The 19,010-nt window shown below is 41.9% G+C and overlaps 1 protein-coding gene across 2 annotated transcripts in view; it reads right to left on the bottom strand.

Annotated features, from left to right (window-relative positions):
- Positions 1–19,010, bottom strand: part of LOC121278999 (SREBF chaperone) — a 203,855-nt gene that overhangs the window by 161,648 nt on the left and 23,197 nt on the right. Inside the window, exons 2-3 of one of the 2 annotated variants that reach the window (XM_041189710.1) lie at positions 11,124–11,298; positions 4,595–4,801 (exon numbers count right to left, since the gene is read on the bottom strand). In XM_041189710.1, coding sequence (XP_041045644.1) covers positions 4,595–4,716 — 122 coding nt within the window. In that variant the 5' untranslated portion in view covers positions 4,717–4,801; positions 11,124–11,298. The remainder of the gene's footprint in view (positions 1–4,594; positions 4,802–11,123; positions 11,299–19,010) is intronic. The other variant, XM_041189711.1, reaches the window with a different exon arrangement.

The raw sequence follows: 19,010 nt of genomic DNA, 5'->3' as shown, positions 1-19,010 counted from the left end.
CATCCTTGAAGGTAGATAAATCACCAGGGCCAGATGGGTTGTATCCCAGGCTGTTAGAGCAAGTCGGGGAGTAAATAGATGTTCTGAGGATCATTTTCCAATCATCAGACTCTGATGTTTACAGCACAGAAGGAGGCCATTTGACCCATTGTGTCCACACTGGTCAACAAAGATCTGACTACACTAATCCCACTTTCCAGCGCTTGGCCCATAGCCCTGGAGACTATGGAAACAAGTGAATATCTAAATATTACTAAAATGTTACAAGAGTTTCTGACTAAACCACCCTTTTCAGGCAGTGAGTTCCAGACTCCCACCACCCTCTGGGTGAAAAAACTTCTCAACTCCCCTCTTAAGCTTTTAAATCTATGTCACCTGGTTATTGACACCCACCCCCCGCCCCCCACCACTAATGGAAAAAGTGCCTTCCTATCCACCCTATCTGTGCCCCTCATTATCTTATACACCTCTATCAGGTCCCCTCTCAACCTTTGCTATTCCAAGAAAAACGTCCTTATCCAGTCTTTCCTTATAGCTCAGACCCTCCAACCCAGGCAGCGTCCTGGTAAATCTCCTCTGCACCCTCTCCAGTGCAATCGCATCCTTCCTATAAATTAGTGACCAGAACCGGACACAGTACTCCAGTTGTGGCCTAATCAGTGTTTTATACAGTTCCAGCATAACCTCCCTGCTCTTGCCTTTATTAGCCGAGGCATAGAATACATGTATCCCATATGCTGCCTTAACCATCTTATCTACCTGCCCTGCTACCTTCATGGATCTGAAGGTAGCAAGGCAGGGATCTGTGGATCTGCATCTCACTAGATACAGAAGAGGTACCAGAGGATTGGAGGTCTGCAAACATTGAACCATTATTTAAAAAGGGTGTGAGGGATAGGCCAAATAATTATGGGCTGGTCAGCCTGACTTCAGTGGTGGGCAAATGATTAGAATCAATTCTGAGACACAGGATAGTTGTCACTTAGAAAGGAACGGATTAATCAGGGACAGTCAGCATGGTTTTGTTGAGGAAGATCATGTCTTGCTAACTTAATAGTATTTTTTTGAGGAAGTAACAAGGAGCATTGAGGGTAGTGCCGTGGATGTTGTTTACATGAATTTTATTAAGGCATTTGACAAGGTCCCATGTGGCAGACTGGTCAGAAAAGTAAAAGTTCATGGGAGAAGGGAATGTTAGCTCGGCAACAGGAAACAAAGGGTAATGATTGATCAATGGTTTTCTGAAAGGAAAACTGTTTCCAGTGGCGTTCCTCAGTGCTCAGTGTTGGGTCCCTTGCTGTTTGTTGCATATATTATTGATTTGGACTTAAATGTGGGCAGCATAATTGGGAAATTTGCAGATGACACCAAAATTGGCCGTGCAGCTGTTGTCTCCAGAATGAAATCAATGTTTGGTTGAGTGGGCAGAAAAGTGGCAGATGGAATTCAATTCAGAAGTGTAAGGTAATGCATTTGGGGAGGGCAAACAAAGCTTGGGAATACACAATAAATGGAGGGGTAGAGGAAGTGAGCGACCTTGGAGTGCGTGTCCACAGGTCCCCGAAGGTGGCAGGACAGGTGGATAAGGTAGTGAAGGAAGTATTTGGAAAGCTTGAGGACAAGGTATAAAATATATAAAAGCAGGGCTGTAATGATGGAACTATATAAAACACTGGTTAGGCTACAGCTGGAATTGTGTACTGCTCTGGTCGCCACATTACAGAAAGGATATAATTACTCTGGAGAGAGTACAAAAGAGATTTACAAGAACGTTGACAAGGCTTGAAAATTGCAGCTATGAGGAGAGATTGGATAGGCTGGGTTGTTTTCCTTGGAACTGAGGAGGCTGAGGGGTGACCTGATTGAGATGTATAAAATTGAGGGGTCTAGGTAGGGTAGACAGCCCTGTTTCTCCTCGTGGCATCAGGGATGCCCTGTTTCCTCTAGTGGAGAGTTCAGTTATCAGGAGGCACAGATTTAAGGTGATTGGCAGAAGGATTAGAGGGGACCTGAGGAAAAACTTTTTCATCCAGAGGGTGGTGGGTGTTTGGAATGGAGATAGAACTCCTCAACTCAATTTAAAGCTACCTGGGTCTGCATCTGAAATGCTGTAACCTGCAAAGTTATGGACCAGGTGCTGGAAAGTTTTTAAAATGAGTGCAAGTTTCTTATTTTTCTTTTTGGCCAGCGTAGACACGATGGGCTGAATGGCTTCTTTCTGAACCATAACCTTTTCTATGGTTCGATTTTTGTGCAACAATTTATCAAATACCAGACTGGGTGCTGGAAGGTGGGATTAGAATGGGCAGCTAGTTTTTCTGTTTTTTTTTTCAACTGGCGCAGACCCAAATGGACTGAATGGCCTCTTTCTGTGCCATAACTTTTTCTGTGGTTCTATGGTTCACTGAAAGCTAACATGCAGGTGCAACAAGCAATCAGGACAGTAAATGATGTGTTACCTTTTATTGCAAGGGTATTTGAGTATAGAAATAAAGAAGCCTTGCTGCAGTTGTATACAGCCTTAGTGAGATCAAACCTGGAATATTGTGTGCAGTTTTGGTCTCCTTACCAAAGGAAGGATATACTGATCATAGAGGGTGTGCAACAAAGCTTTACCAGACTAATCCTGGGGATGGCAGAATTATAATTTGAGGAGACTGGGTCTGTATTCTCTAGAGTTTAGAAGAATGAGAAGTGATCTCATTGAAGTGTACAAAATGCTTGCAGGGCTCAACAGGGTAGATTCAAGAAGGACGTTCCCCCAGTTGGGGGTGGGGTGGTGCCGGTGTCTAGACGAGACAAGACAGTCTCAGAATAAGAGGTAGGCCATTTAGGTCTGAGATGAGGAACTTCAGAGGGTGGCAAATCTTTGGAATTCTCTACCTCAAAGGGCTGTGGCGGCTCAGTCATTGAATATGTTCAAAGCAGAGATTGACAGATTTCTAGCCAGCAATGATATTAAGGGGTACAGGGATAGTGTGGAAAAATGGCATTGAGGTAGATGATCTGGCATGATTGAGTTAAATGATGGAGTAGGCTTGAGAGGCCAACTGGCCTACTCCTGCTCCTATGTTCCTAAGAGTGTCAGTGCTGCAACACAATCCTGCTTGACCCCACTGGGGATCTGAGTTCTTATGTTGCACCATCATATACATCACACTGTCACAAAGAGGTGACTGCGTAGAGCAGCTTCAGCAGGCAGCCAATTTTCTCCAGCAGCTTAAATAGACTGCATTTGCTCACATTGTTGAATGCCTTGGTGAGATCAATGAAGGCAATGCATAGTGGTACCCTTTCTTTAAGGCATTTTGCTTGTAGATGCTGAACTGAAAAGATCATGTCAATTGTAGATCTTCCAATGGAGCTGTTTTCTTGGCTGATGGGCCTGTCATCTTTGATCCCTCCATACATTCCCTGTGTTGAAAGGCATCTGAATATTCTGGCAGAGTTGTAACCAGTAGCTATTGATGCACTGCCTTCAAGTGGCTCTTAACACATTCAGAGTTTTCTCACTTGAATCCCTCTAGTAATTAACGAGAGTGAACTGCTCATCTTCAATGACAGGTTCCATTACAGTGATGGTAGCCTCAAACCAATCAGCATTTTCTTTCCATATGTTGAATGTGCGATATTGTAGATAGTGTCTTGAAATATATATTTTTTCACTTTTGTACTCTGGGAATTCTGGAGAATGCCTGCTCAATTTAGTCAAGGAACTGTTTTTTACCTGGGTAGGCAGTTTAGCTGACATTACTGTGAGGATGCCGTTTCTGCTTTGAATGATAAAAACTCTCATCCTCACCCGGTGTACACCATGGAGTCATCTGTATCAGTGTTGTGGTAACTGCATGTGTTGAGAATGCTGTTCAGAATCCCATTTGGTCCTGATCTGTCTCCAGGACATCTTGTGGCATGGTTTGTTCAGAAAGAAGGTACTAGTTACAAAGTTCCTGCAGCAAGGCTCAAGTAGTCTCTTAATTAATCATTTGAAGACTCTCAACAGCAAATAGCTTAATTACCTTTTTTAGGCTTGCCTTCTCAAATGCTCTCTGAAAGTCTTTGCTAGCTCCACCCTGTGCAAACTTAAACATGCCCAAAGCATCATTGTTTACACTCTACTTCTAAGTTGCACTTGACGATTGTCTCCTTTATTGTTATCAACTTCCACTGGTTTCTTGTCCATCATCACATTCATTTTAAAATACATGCCCTTTGTTGCAAACCCCTAAGGTACCTTGTCTCTTACCACCATCTGTAACGTTATCAAGCTCTACATCCCAGCAGTTCATATCTACTCATCTAGCTCTGGTCTGCTTTGAGTTCACATCCCTCCACTACCAAAAGCCATCGGGTGTCATGTGCTAGGCTGAAGCTCTGTCGCTTGATGCATTCCATGTTACTATGCTTCAAAAACTCCTGAAGGCCATTCCTTCAGTCACCTCTCCTAACCACCTTCGAACTCTTATCTGGTGTCTATTTGCCCATCTGTAAAGCTTAGGAACTTTCAACATGACTTTCAAGTTACCAAACAAGATTAAGTTGTTGCTGCTGTTGTTGGTCAGTCAAGTTCATACTGATGCAATTTGCTACTTACCAGCACGTTAAGATGCACACAGCCGTAAAAACAATAATGGGAATGGGGTAAGACGCACACAACAGCCCATGATTATAGAAAGCCTGTGATATCTTTTCACGTAGCCTTTCAGTGAGGGTCATCGTTGTCACCTTTTGTCACATGACTGTCATTACATAATTTGATTTAGTCAACATGTACCAGGTGGCCTTGGTAGCATCAGTAGATCTGTAAGGTAAAAGTTAAGTATTTGCATTAGTTCTGATTGAAACATGTAGTATTTTTAAAGTCTGGATTATTTTTCAATTAATTCTAAAACTCGTTCATATTTATTCATCTTTCACTAGGTTTCATTTGTTCAACATGTCACTAAGTCATTGTTACTTGAGGGCATCACAACCTTTATTGCTTTGGCAGTAATTTCACTTTCAGTGAGCCTTCTGCAAATATTGACAAACAGGGTTTGTGCCATCCTAATTTTCAAAAGATAGTGCCAGCTATCTAAAAAAAAAAAAATGCTATCATGGTAGAAATGAGTTTTAAGGTGTACAGCAAAATTAAATAATGCACTTGTAAATAAAGTAAGCAAGAAAACAACCAAAACAACCAACCAAACACTATAGGAAGGAGAAAAAGACACGTTGATTGAACCTCAAACGTCTTCACTGTCAATGAAGTGCTTGTGACTTAAATTGAGGGGAAAAATGCAGCAGCCAATCAGCTGAGGATTAGTGACAAGTTAATCTGTTTAGTGTTAATTGAGGGTCACATATTGGCCAGGCTAATAGGAGAACCTTCAGTCTGTCTGCAAGTATTACCTAGACCTCCCTGTCGCTTGCCATTTCAACACTCCACCCTGCTCTCATGCCCACATGTCCATCCTTGGTTTGCTGCATTGTTCCAGTGAAGCTCAATGCAAACTGGAGGAACAGCACCTCATCTTCCGACTAGGCACTTTACAGCCTTCTGGACTGAATATTGAGTTCAATTTTAGATCATGAACTCTCTCTCCTCCATCCCCACCCTCTTTCTGAATTTTTTCCCCCTCCTTTTTCCCAATAACTTAAGTAGATTTTTCTTTTCCCACCTACTTCCATTATTTTTAAGTGTATTTCCATCCATTGTTTTATCTCGACCTTTTAGCCTCTTTTGATCCCTTCCCCCCACTCACCCCCACTAGAGCTATCTGTACCTTGCTCGTCCTGCTTTCTACCCTTAATTAGCACATTCCTTTAGATAATATCACCACCTTCAACACCTCTTTGTCCTTTTGTCTGTGACATCTTTTGGTTATCTCCACCTATCACTGGCCCTCCTATCCAGGTCGTCTTGTTCCACCCCCCCACCCCCCACAAAAAAAAAACCAAACCAGGTTATATTTCACCTCTTCTATTTTTACTTAGTTCTGTTGAAGGGTCATTCGGACTCGAAACATTAACTGTGCTCCTATTTGCAGATGCTGCCAGACCTGCGTATTTCCAGGTATTGTTTTTGTTTTGTAATAGAACTCCCTTGCTCAGCTTTGGATAGTGTAATGTGATCTTGTGCTTTTATACAAGGTGGCAGGTAGTCTTGGTTCAGGTTCTGATCCAAAGGACAGTACCTCCTCAGAGCAACACTCCCTCCGCCAAAATGTCAACTTAGATTATGTATTTATGATTCTAGAATGGGGCTTGAACCCACAAGTTTCTGAATCAGGCAAGAATGGCATGACTAAACAATAGCCCTCTGAAAAAATGCAGGAAAAATAAATTGATTTATTGAGATATTGCCAATGGCACAGACATTTCACAGGCTCAGTATTTGCCCACAAATTACCAAAGTTCCACAACCCCCAAGTGAAATCCTAAACACTAAGGGATGATTCAGAACAATTGATAATAGATTACTACTTTTCATACAAGGTTAGTGCTGAAGGAACAGAAAAACTTAACTTTATAATGATTAAAAAATAAAAATGCGCTACAGATCAGCAAGCATCTGAAAGAGATCAAGCAACATTTCAAAGCAATCTTTCATCAGAACAGACTGAAACATTAGTTTCATAAAATCGTAGAATTACTTAAGTCAAATCTGTGCTGGCACTTTGAAAGAACAATCTCCCTCTTTCCCCATATCCCTACAATTCTCTCCTCCTTCAAGTATTCATCCAATTTCCTTTTATGGATTACTATTGAATCCGTACATCCTTTTTTCAGGCAATGTGTGCCAAAACCTAATCACTCGTTGAGTGGAAGATATCAGATTGACAAGCTGTAACTAGTGGAGTACCTCATGGATCAGTGTTGGGGTTTCAACTACCTGCAGCCTATATTAATAACTTGGGTGAAGGGATTGAATATATTGTAGCCAAATTTAAAGATACAAAGATAGGTAGGAAAGCAAGTTATGAGGAGGATATAAAGAGTTTGCAAAGGCTTATAGATGGGTTAAGTGAGTGGTCTGGCAGATGGAGCATAATGTGGGGAAATGTGAGGTGTCCAGTTTGGCATAGTTTAAATACTATTATTTAAATGGAAAGAGCCTGCAGAATGCTGAAATACAAGGATTTTTGTTATCATACATGAGACACAAAGTACTACAGGCAGTAAGAATTTGCAGAGGAAGGGGTGGTTGGAGGTGGGGTGGTAGCTTGCATGGACAGAGGAGTTAAGAGCGAGTTTTTTTTTAAGAGGGGTGTTGACAGTAGATTTGAAGGGGAGGGGACAGTGCCAGAACAGAGAACTTAACAATGCAGTGAACATGGGCCAGGAAAGCAGTTTGGTGGAAGTCAGGCAGGAGTTGGACCTCATGGACAAGGTGACCTCAGAGGGCATGAGGTGAGATAAGAAAGAAAGATGCATCTTCAGAACTAGGGCAGGGGCTCACTGTGCTCCTACCATTCTGGACTCATGCACATCCCATGCTCCACCATTGGGTGGCTGTGCTTTCAGGTGCCTAGGCTCTAAGCTCTGCAATTCCTTTCTTGCACCTTTCTGCCTAAGCATCAAAAAATTCTGATGTTTAAACATCAAGAAAATATCCACTTTTCTAAGTTCTAACCTTCATTTACTGGATCTCAACTTTAGCCTAATGTTGGAAACCACTTTTTAAAAGCAAGTAGCTCCACATAGTTACTAAAACTCTAGTGAAGCATCACTTTTATTTTAGGATGTGAGCATGTCTTTGTAAAAGAACAAAAAGGAGGAGAGTTTTGATAAATAAGGACAATCTATCTTAACTGGTCTGAGTGAATGTTGGATTGTCCTATTGCTTCAGCTGATGAGTATTCAGCAAGGAGGCAAGCTGTTCATCTAGGTTGATGTCTCATATGTGATGTTAAACCAAACACTGATTTGTAGGTCTGATTGTAAATATTACATATGAAATCATTGGAGGGGTGGGTGACATTCAGCTTGCTTGTCCCTATAGGGACCTGACTGTTCTCTTCAAATGTTGAGACTGCTTGATGACAGACTTCTCCATTTTGATCTATCCAAGGTTTTTTTTTACCACCTCATGTAGTGTGGTCCAACTTACAGGCTCTGAGATTAGCTTTGAGAATGTATTCATAGCTAAATTTAGGACATTCAATAATGTAGGTTCCTGTGCTCAGTTGGCTGTGGAATATTGTCTTGGTATGTGGGAATCCTCCATGCAAACCACATGGCTGACCCAGTGAAGTTAAGCTCTGAGCATGCTCTCAATACCAGGTCTACAGTGCCTTACAAGAACTTGTGTTAGGGATTTGGTCCTGCCACTTGTTTTGCAGATAGATCTTAAGCAGTGAAAGTGGAATGGATCTAGTTGCTTTGTGTGATGCCAGCAGGTTGTCCATGCCTCAGCCATGGAGAAGAGATGAGGAACCACTGCCTGGTAGACTTGGATTTTGTCCCAAAACAAAGATCAATGAATGCTCTTGCCAAAGCCAGTGGTTAAGTCTGCTGAATGCTGAGCTTGCTTTTGCCAAGCAATGTGATTTCAACATCCAACACAGTGTTGTGGAAAGGATACTCCCAACATAGCTGAACTTATGAACTGAATGGGTAACTAGAGGGCATGTACTGATTATCAAAAACGAATGAAAAGAGGGGAATTTTTTTAATAATGCGATGGGGTGCCCTATCAGAAAAATGGTGGAAGCAGAATCCATTTCTTTTAAAAAGAAAGTGGATTATTAATCTCATTGAAACAAGATTCTGAAGGGGCTTGGCAGGGTAGATGCTGAGGGGTTGTTTCCCCTGGCTGGGGAACTGAAAACAATGAGGGGCAGAGTCTCAGGATAAATGGGCGAATCATTTTCAGACTGAGATGAGGAGTAATTTCTTCTCGCAGAGGGTTTTGGGTCTTTGGAATTCTCTACCCCAGAGAGTTGTGGATGCTCCATCATTGAATAAATTTAAGATTGGGATAGGCAGATTTTTGGTCTCAAGGAATCAAGGGATCTGCAGAGCGGACAAGAGTTAAAGCCCAAGATCCGCGATCATTATTGTATGGCGCAGTGGGCTCAATGGGCTGTATGACCTTTTCCTGCTCCTATTTTGTATTTTTTTTAAAAAATCAAAAGATTATGGAAAAAGGCCAAAAGGATGGAACTAAAATGGTACTTTCAGATAGCCAGCAAAAGCACTATGGGCCAAATGACCCCCTCTAATGCTGTAAAATTACATTATTCTATAATCCTAGATAAGATTCACTAGAATGATACCAGGAATGAAGGTTACAGTTAAGAATGTTTTGAATCTGTTTCTTCACCGGAATAGAAAAAGTTAAATGGGAATCTGGTAATTGTGAAAGACTAAATGGTGAAAATGCGTAGCAAATGGGCACAAACTCAGTGTTATCACTGGAATAATAAAGAGAAATGAGATTTTTTCATTATTTTAACACAGAATTGTTTAATACTGAAGCAGACTACAACATAACTTAATCAACACACAAAAACTTGTATAATGTTGTTAACATGGAAAAAGCCCAAATAAACTCCAAAGAGGCACAAGGGAAGAATGGACACCAAGTCAAAGACCAAGGTTGGCCTGTAACATAAATAGGGCTTGGCAGCTGTGTGTTGTAGCTGGCAAATATCTATTGCAGATTAGTGTTACTGTCATCAGAAATACCTCAAATTTCATAAGAAAAATGACAAGCACAAATATTTAACTTTTTTGCATGTCACAACAGTAAAAACCAGCCCAAGCTAGTGTGAAAACTATTCTGTACTACAAGCATGATGCAACAACTTTGGAATTGCCTTCTCTAAACACACCTATAAGGCCACTGAAAAGAGTCTTTTAAAAACTACAATTTTAATATGCAGTATAAATAGAGCAGATTAGATCACTGCTCTTGATAACCTGTCAATCCTCCTTATGGAAATGTTATGACACAGATGGCTATGACATTCTCTATAAATGCAACAGAGATTAACTAGGTAAAGTATGCTGAACAAGCCTATGTGTCAGAAGAAAAATAAAGCTTTGTACAGAACAAATTGAGGAAAAACATGAATGGCTGCAATAAAACTAGGAAAAATGACTGTGAGTCAGTGAATTCACAGACTCAAACCCAGAAAGAAGCCATTCAGCCCACAGCGCTTGTGGCACCTCTTTAGAAATATTTAACTGAATATTTCTTAAGAGCTCCTTGTTCTTTCTTCAGAGGTTGTCAGTGTTTGTCTTTTTTAAAATATATATTCAATTCCTATTTAATCTGCTTTCAACAATCTTCCTGTGCATTCCAGATCCTAATTTGCCAGCTTTCTTAAATCCTTTGCCTCTGGTTACCAACCCTCTAGCCACTGCAAACAATTTCTACTTTGTACTATTATTCCTGCATCTCCATTGGCTTCCTAGATTGTACTGTCCTTTATAACCTACAAAACAACAGAATCAATTTGAAACAGCTTTATTAACTACATTATCTATAAACACAATTAGCTCATTTTCAGCCATAGCCAATAAAGAAAACATTGTAATTCAGGTTATTTCAGACAGTGAATAAGATCAACTATAATGAATGATAATGAACTGATGCTTTTTAAATCTGACCAAGACAGATCCCATGGATGTCTCAGCAACCCACCCAGACGTCAGTGAAGACTGAATAAATCAATCTTGATAAAACTGTCTCCTTCATAAGGGATTCCAAACTTTTCACTTTCAAAGATCAAGTCAATGAATCCCCTCAAAACCATTCCAACTCAGACTGCCTCAACAACTGCTCACCTCCCAGGTTTCAATCTCTTCTCCAGAGACTACGTTCCCCTAGATTCCTGAGTCTACATTCCAGCCTCTAATTACTGATGCAATTTCAGCTCTTCAATAGCCAGCAAGCATCACTGGGCTGACACTGTCCCTGGGTTTCACCATGCTCCAATTTCCCCAGCTACACCAAGCTGTAAATGTCTTCCAGGTTTCCTGAGCCCTAACCTTTTCTAGCACAGAGCCAGTGACCTTTTCAGCTCCTCTGGCTTCTCTAGGTCTTAATTACATGGAGTCTTTACCAGCAGCACCTTTTCTGCCCACAGCCTTTTCTTTTAACTGCTGAACACTCCCTGATCATGCAGGCTTACCTTTTCTGCCCCACTGGGTCTTGTGGTCAGTTTTGCACGCCACCATCACGTAGACACCCTCGGCATGTCCCTGATTCGAAGATCTCTCAATGCTGAACTGTGCATGTGCAGCCTGCTCCTGGTCCAGACATGCACAGACACTCCTGCGGTATGTCGGGACTTGTAGTTTCTGAGCCTGGGGTGGGGGGTCAGGATTAGCCACGTCTCCTGACTTACAAAAACAATTCTAGCATAACCTCCTAGCTCTTGTATTCTATGTCTCAGCTAATAAAGAAAAATATCCTGTATGCCTTAAACATCTTACCTACTTACCCTGCTGCCACTAGGGATCTGTGCATCTGCACTCCAAGGTCCATCTGTGCCTCTCCACTTGAGTGTATCCTATCATTTATTGCGTGTTCCCTTGCTTCATTTGCCCTCTGCAAGTGCATTACCTCAGACTTCTCCGGATTTAATTCCATTTGCCACTTTTCTGCCCATTGACCAGTCCACTGACATCTTCCTGCAGACTACAGCCCATCGATCATTCGGCTTTGCTTCTTGCCACTGAACCAATTTTGGAACAGTGCTGCCACTCTCCCTCAGTTCCAATGGTATTTTTCTTTCCTGACCAGTTTACCATGTGGGACCTTTTAAATAACTTTTAAAAGGAAAATGGTTAAGTATTTGAAACCTATTTAAAAATATTTAGGACAGGGGAAATTAATTAAATGTGTCATTCTTTGAGACCAGCACAGGTGTGACTGGCCAAATGTGCTGTGCTGTAATATTGTATGTTTCTGGGTTAACATTTCAGACAGATTAATAATAATGTTGGTGGTAAATCATTTATGAAGTGCTTTAAATTCTCAGACTATGATAAGAGACTGTGTATAAATACAAGTTTACTATACTCAGTGCAGAGATTGTGGAATCCATTATCATGGAGTGGTTGAGGTGAATAGTATTACTGTATTTAAGGGGAGGCTAGATAAGCATATGGTGGGGGGGAAAGGAATCGAGGGTAGTTAGATGAGGAAAGATGGGAGGTGGCTCGAGTGCAGCATTAACTGGCACGGACTGGTTAAGCCAAATTGCTGGTTTCTGTGCTGTATACTCTTTTTATAGTTGCTCTAACAAATGGTCAAAATGTAAATATCAATTCGCCTTTTCGCTTTACAAGTACTTAGAACTGATTTAAGTTTCCAGTATTTTAATGCAATAGTATTCAGCAATTTGAAAGAAGAATACCTTACTGCATCAAGCCTGCAGAACTGATTACAGGCTTTCAAGTGCATGAAGTCACATCACTAGCCCCACTCCCATCCATGGATGAAAAGTGTAAAAGTACTGCCTTGCTAAGAGGGCAGTATACTGCGCTTAAACAAAATCTAAGCATCACTAGTACTTGGCTCATAGAATAAGCCTTGGAACCTTTGAAATCCAGCACTCCCAGTGTTGCACGCCTGTTCAGCGCTCCAACACAGAGCATGTGAACAAGGTACTGACCACAACCTCAAATATGTAGGATGGCTATTAAATTAATAATCCAAATTTAATTTTTAACCATAGTAACATGAAGATATTGTAGGCACAAGAATTAGGAGGAGTAAGCCATTTCACCCCTCGAGCTTGCTCTGCCATTCAATAAGATCACGGCTGATCTGACTGTGGTCTCAAATCCACATTCCTGTCTGCTCCCCATAGACCTAGACTCCATTGTTTATCAAAAACCTAACTCAGCCTTGAAGGTATTCAATGATCCAGCCTTGACTGCTCTCTGGGGAGCACAGGCTAACAACCCTCTTAAGGGGAAAAATTGTCCTCATCTCAGTATTAAATGGGAGACCCCTTATTTTTAAACTGTTCTAGATTCCTCTAGAAGAGGAGACATCCTTCAGCATCTACCCTGTCATACTCCCTCAAATGTTTCCATCAGGTCACCTCTCATTCTTCTAAATTCCAATGGGTGTAGGCTCAACTTTTCCATAACACCTTCATCCCAGAAATCAGCTGAATGAACCTTTTCTGAATTGTTTCTAATAGACCAATTCAGACAAACGATATCGACCTGAACTGTTTCTTTCCCCACAGATGCTGCTGACTTGCTGAATACTTCCAGCACTTTCATTTGAGATTTCCAGCCTCTGCAGAATTTTGCTTTTGTATTAAGGGCAATGGATAGATGTCTAAATATAGAACCTGGACTTAGACCAGGCTGCTTTTCTTAAATCAATATATCTAAGTCCAATAAATTTCAAAACAATAAAATATAATGAGCCAGAACATTATTGTTGCAGACTGGAATGAAGTGGCATTTTCACAAATTTATTTTGCTGCTCCACAATTTTTTCTTTTTTACTCATGCTATTGGAAAATTATTAACCCACAGTTACAGCCCAATCATATAATAATTTCCTTCATTTGTATTAGTCAATGCTCTACATTTGCTTATTATGAATATTGTCAAACTGCCCCTCATTTCTTAATGTACCATAGTTAACATATTCAGAAGAAAACCAAATAGATCATCTATGACAATTGTCATTCCAAGTAATAAATAAAAACAGAAAATGTTGGAAATACTCAGGTCTGGCATCATCTGTGGAGAAAGAAAGAGTTCATGTGAGGAATCTAATGGCCTGCCCACCACACCTCCCTTTGGGATGAGGTTGGGAAGCAGGGCTGAACAACATAATGGGGCAGGAAGGGCGGAGAGTGCAGTGGTTTACTGACTCTCCCCAATTAAGCCTGGGCAGGAACAGTGCAGGTCAGCCTTCCCACATGGAGGCCTAACCTGGTATTCCATCACCCAGAAGGGGGTGGGGGTGATGGGACCACACCATGTGGGCAAGCTGTCTGTTATGCAAAGGCATGCATGTCTGAGACCCAGAGGTCAGGGTCCCTCCTGTTCGGCCAGCCTGCACCGTAGGGAGGGATCCAAACTTGCCCCACGCTTGGCCCACACACCCACTTCCCTCGCCAAAGCCTGCCTGACTAGCCTGCCCCACTCATCTATGCTCCCGGCCTCCAACAATCCTTTCTCCTGAGACCTACTGCATTACTGGCAGCGGCCAGTGCTCCCAGTGGCATTACTGACACTAAAGAGTTGCAGCCTCTGGTTGCTTGGCAACTTCTTAGAGGAAGGACATCCATGCTACAGGGCACAGGAATCCCGATGACATGCAGCAGGCTACCTGATTGGCTTTTAATCGCATTGAGACTCCAGGAAATGGATGCCATGGAGTTGTCTTCCACTTTCCGGCCAGTGGATGGGGATGGGTCCACCGCCACAACCTTTAAATTCACCCCAATGTTTCAGGTCTGTGACCTTTCAACAAAACTGGGAAAAGTTAGAAACGTTAACAGATTTTAAGTAATTGAAAGAGGACAGGGCTGGATAAAGAACAAAAGGAAGGCAGAGATAAAGTGACTAAGGGCTTCATGATGCTAGGCCAAAGTGACTGGTAATGGGGAAAGTAAAGAAATAAAAGACATTTCTGGAGGTGTTCAACTCATGAGGGCTCTGGAGAGAGAAGATAGCAAGAAATTGCTTCCATTGGCAGAAGGGTTGAGAACTAGAGGGCACTGACTTAAGGTGATTGACAAAAGACCAAAGGCAACATGAAGTAAATCTTGTTTGTGCAGCAAGTGATTAGGATTTGAACAAAGAACAAAAAAAAGTACAGCACAGGAACAGGCCCTTCAGCCCTCCAAGCCTGCGCTGATCATATTACCCGTCAACTAAAACATTTTGCACTTCCGGGGTCCGTATCCCTCTATTCCCATCCTATTCATGTATTTGTCAAGCTGCCTCTTAAACAACACTATTGTACCTGCTTCCACCACCTCCTCTGGCAGCGAATTCCAGACGCTCACTACTCTGAGTAAAAAAAACTTGCTCCACACATCTCTGTAGTTTTCTCCTCTGACCTTAAATCTATGTCCCCTAGTAATTGACTCTTCCACCCTGGGGAAAAAGCTTCTGACTATCTACTCCGTCCATGCCACTCATAATTTTGTAAACTTCTATCAAGTCGCCCCTCAATCTCCGTCGCTCTAGTGAGAACAATCCGAGTTTCTCCAACCTGTCCTCATAGCTAATAACCTCCAGACCAGGCAGTATCTGCACCCTCTCCAACACCTCCATATCCTTCTGGTAATGTGGTGACCAGAATTGCACGCAATATTCCAAGTATGGCCTAACCAATTCATTGCCCGAGTGTGATTGGAAGGAGATTCAATTGTGACTTTCAAAAGGAAATTGGATAATTATCTGATTGGTAAGATTTACAGGGCTAAAAAACAGGAAAGTGGGACTGACATGGTTGGCCAAATGGCCATCTTCAGTACTAAAATTTCAATGATTCTAGAGGTGATGTGACTGGCAGCACCCTAAAATAGCTCCTATCTGAAAACAAAAAAGGGAAATAGAGGAAAAAAAGGAAAGAAAAGTGAAACAAAATGGGGACAGAGGTTACAATCTAAAATTGTTGAACTCAATGCTGAACTCAAGCTGTAAAGTTGAGGTACTGTTCCTTGAATTTGCATTGAGCATTATTGGAACACTGCAGCAAACCAAGGGCAGAAAGGTCAGTGGGAGCAAGCTGGAGAATTAAAATGATAGGCAACTGGAAGTTGGGGGTCATGCCTGTGGACTGAACAAGAGGTGTTCTACAAAGTGGTCACCCAGTTTGCATTTGGCCTCCGAACGTAGAGGGGGCCACAAAGTGAGCAGCGAATACAGGAGACTAAATTGAAAGTGGTAGTACAGATAAATTACCGTTTCAACAAGAAATAGTATTTGGGACCTTGGATAGCAAAGGGAGGAGATAAAAGGGGAAATGTTGCACCTCCTGCACTTGCATGGAAAAGTGCCATAGGAAAGAGACTGAGGATTGGACCAGGGTGTCATGGAGTACATGGCCCCTTCAGAATGCTGAAAGGGAAGATGTGTTTGGTGGTAGCATCATGCTGGAGAAGGTGGATTTTATTCTTTAATCAATCATTCATGGGATGAGGGCATCACGGCTGAGCCAGATTTTATTATCCATTCCTAACCATTCTTGTGGTGGTGGTAGAGATGCCGCCTTGAACCGATGCAGCAGACTTTGTAGCAATTTGATGCAAGTGACTGGCTTAATAGCCCATTTCAGAGGTGCCTTTAAGTCAACCAGAGTGTGGGTCTGGAGTCACATGTATGCCAGACCAGGTAAGGACAGCAGATTTCCTTCCCTAAATGGCATTAGTGAACCAGATGGGTTTTTACAACAATTGACAATAGTTTCATGGTCATCATTAGGCTTTTAATTCCAGGTATTTATTGAATTCAAATTCCACTATTTGCTGTGGTGGGATTCAAACCCAGGTCCCCAGAGCATTACCCTGGGTCTGTGGATTACTAGTCCAGTGACAATACCACGCATCCGGAGGATGATTCGTTGAATATGTAGGCTAATGGGGTGTAAGGTGAGGACAAGAGAAACCCTATCATGATTCTGAAAGGGACTGGAAAGGGTGACAGCTGAAGTGTGAAATAGAATGGGCACAGTCAAGGGCCCTGCCAACCACAGTGTGGGGGAAATCCTTGGCCACAGAAACAGGAAGTGTTAGTATGGAAGGTTGCATCATATGACCAGATACAATGAAGACAGGGAAACTTGAGGAATGGAATAGAGTCCATCAAGGAAGTGGGGTGTGAGAAGTGAAACCCTAGTGAAGATTGGGGATAGGCTCAATCAAAAATGGAAACAGAAGTCAAGGAAAAAAGAGTCATAGACTAAAACGAGGTAAAAGAAGGGTGGAAGTTGGAAGCAAAATCAATGAGGACAAGAGCAGGAATCAGCATTGTTATCTGGTTAGGGATGAGGAACCTTTTTAAAGTTTGAAATACCAATTACCCACTAGGAGAATAATGTCACAAGATTACATGGTTTTAAATAAACAAAATGAACTTTACTACAAAGTCAAAATTACAATTTACAACATGCATCTTATGCTTTTAGAATAAACATGAGTTAAATATGAATTAACAGGCAAATTGTGGTTGAAGACACCACACTGCATATTAAATGGCAGATGCAACCAAGACAGATCCCAATGATTTCTCAGCAACCCACCCTGAGGTCAGTGACCATGATGTCACGAAATCTCGTTAAAATGTCTCCCTCATGAAGGATTTCACACCACTTTTGAAGATCTAGCTTCAGAATTCCTCAAAAGCTATTCCAATTCTGGCTGCCTCAAGTGCTCACCTCCTGACAATCTCTTCTCCTGATGCTGCGTTCCACAGGATTCACAAAATTGCACTCGGCCTCATCACCAGCATAATTCCAACGCTTTCACAGGCTGCTAGCTTCATTAAGCTGGTACTGTACCTGGGTTTCTCCAAACTCCAATATCCTAGGTGCAACGAGCTAGAAATGGCTCTCAGGACCCCTGAGCCCTCACCGTCTGGAGTGGCTCCCAGGGCTTCATTAAGCTACGAACTACAAGATTCAAACTGCAACTAACAGATGTACCTGTGCCCAGGGCTTCTTTTGAGCTCTAACTGCCTGGAGCCTGTGAACAGCAGCACCCTTTTGGTATAGTATCTTCCCCAGCTGGAAAACACTCAGCTAAATTGAAACCAAAGAACCTTCTTACCCTCCATCCATCTCCATGGCAACATAGCTTTCAGGGTTCACGGAATGCTTTTAAACTAATTTAGCTCCAACTCCCAAAACAAAACATCTCTCTGGACTGCACTTCTTTGCTAGCAGTGTAGACATCACGTCTCCAGCTAAACAAGCCCACCTGCTATTTTATGACTCCATCTCCTCTAACTCTACTAAACAAACAGGGTTAACCTTCTGAACTGCCATTTTCTTTTAGGTGTCCTGGCAATCTCTAAAGTCCAACATTTTAGTTACCTTGATGACAATCTTCCCAGAATTAAACCTAACCTCTAAAACATTAACATGAACCATAAACTAGATATTTGTCACGGCACTGATATTGTCATAAATACAGCGGTAAAAGAGATGGAGGAAGGGTCCAAATAGGACTGAACGAAGGTTGCTCCTCAAAAGATATAGCTAGGAGCCATACAGGCATTCATAGGACACATTTTTAAAAGAGTAAGTGAATGCATTTGGAGGAGAATGAGAAGTTAAGTTTGGCAGGTGAGGGTGGAGGATAAGAACTGGTTGGATCTCTGTTCAAGGAAAAAGTGGGAAGCTCTAAAAGCATTCTGGTAGGGCATGGAAACTTAGGGATTGGATACATACAAACATATGAATTAGGAGCAGTGGGCGGCCACTCGGCCCTTCGAGCCTGCTCCACCATCAATAAGATCATGGCAGGTCTGAATGTCACCTCAATGCCACATTCTTGCCTACCCTGATAACCTTTCACCCCCTTAATCTAGAATCTATCCAGCTCTGCCTTAAGAATATTCAGAGATACTGCTTCCACTGCCTTTTGAGGAAGAGTTCCAAAGGCTCACAGCCCTCAGAAAAAATTTCTCTTCATCTGTCTTAAATGAGCAGCCCCTGATTTTTAAATAGTGATCCCTAGTTGTAGATTCTCCCACAAAAGGAAACATCCTCCCACCACTGCCCTGTCAAGACCCCCCAGGATCTTAAAGGTTTCAATTAAGTCACCTCTTACTTTTCTAAACTCCACTGGATACAAGCCTAACCTGTCCAACCTTTGCTAAGACCATACCTGATATTAGTCTAGTAACCTTCTCTGAACTGCTTCTAACACATTTACATCTTATTTAAATACAGAGACCAGCATTGTACACAATACTCCAGATGTGGTCTCACCAATGCCCTAATACAACTGAAGCATAGCCTCCCTACTTTTGTAATCAATTTCCCTTGCAATAACATTCTATTAGCTTTTCTAATTACCTGCTCTTCC

The sequence above is a fragment of the Carcharodon carcharias genome, chromosome 6, assembly GCF_017639515.1.
Source record: "Carcharodon carcharias isolate sCarCar2 chromosome 6, sCarCar2.pri, whole genome shotgun sequence".
Taxonomy (NCBI): Eukaryota; Metazoa; Chordata; class Chondrichthyes; order Lamniformes; family Lamnidae; genus Carcharodon; species Carcharodon carcharias.
This window is presented reverse-complemented; position numbering and strand designations above follow the sequence as displayed.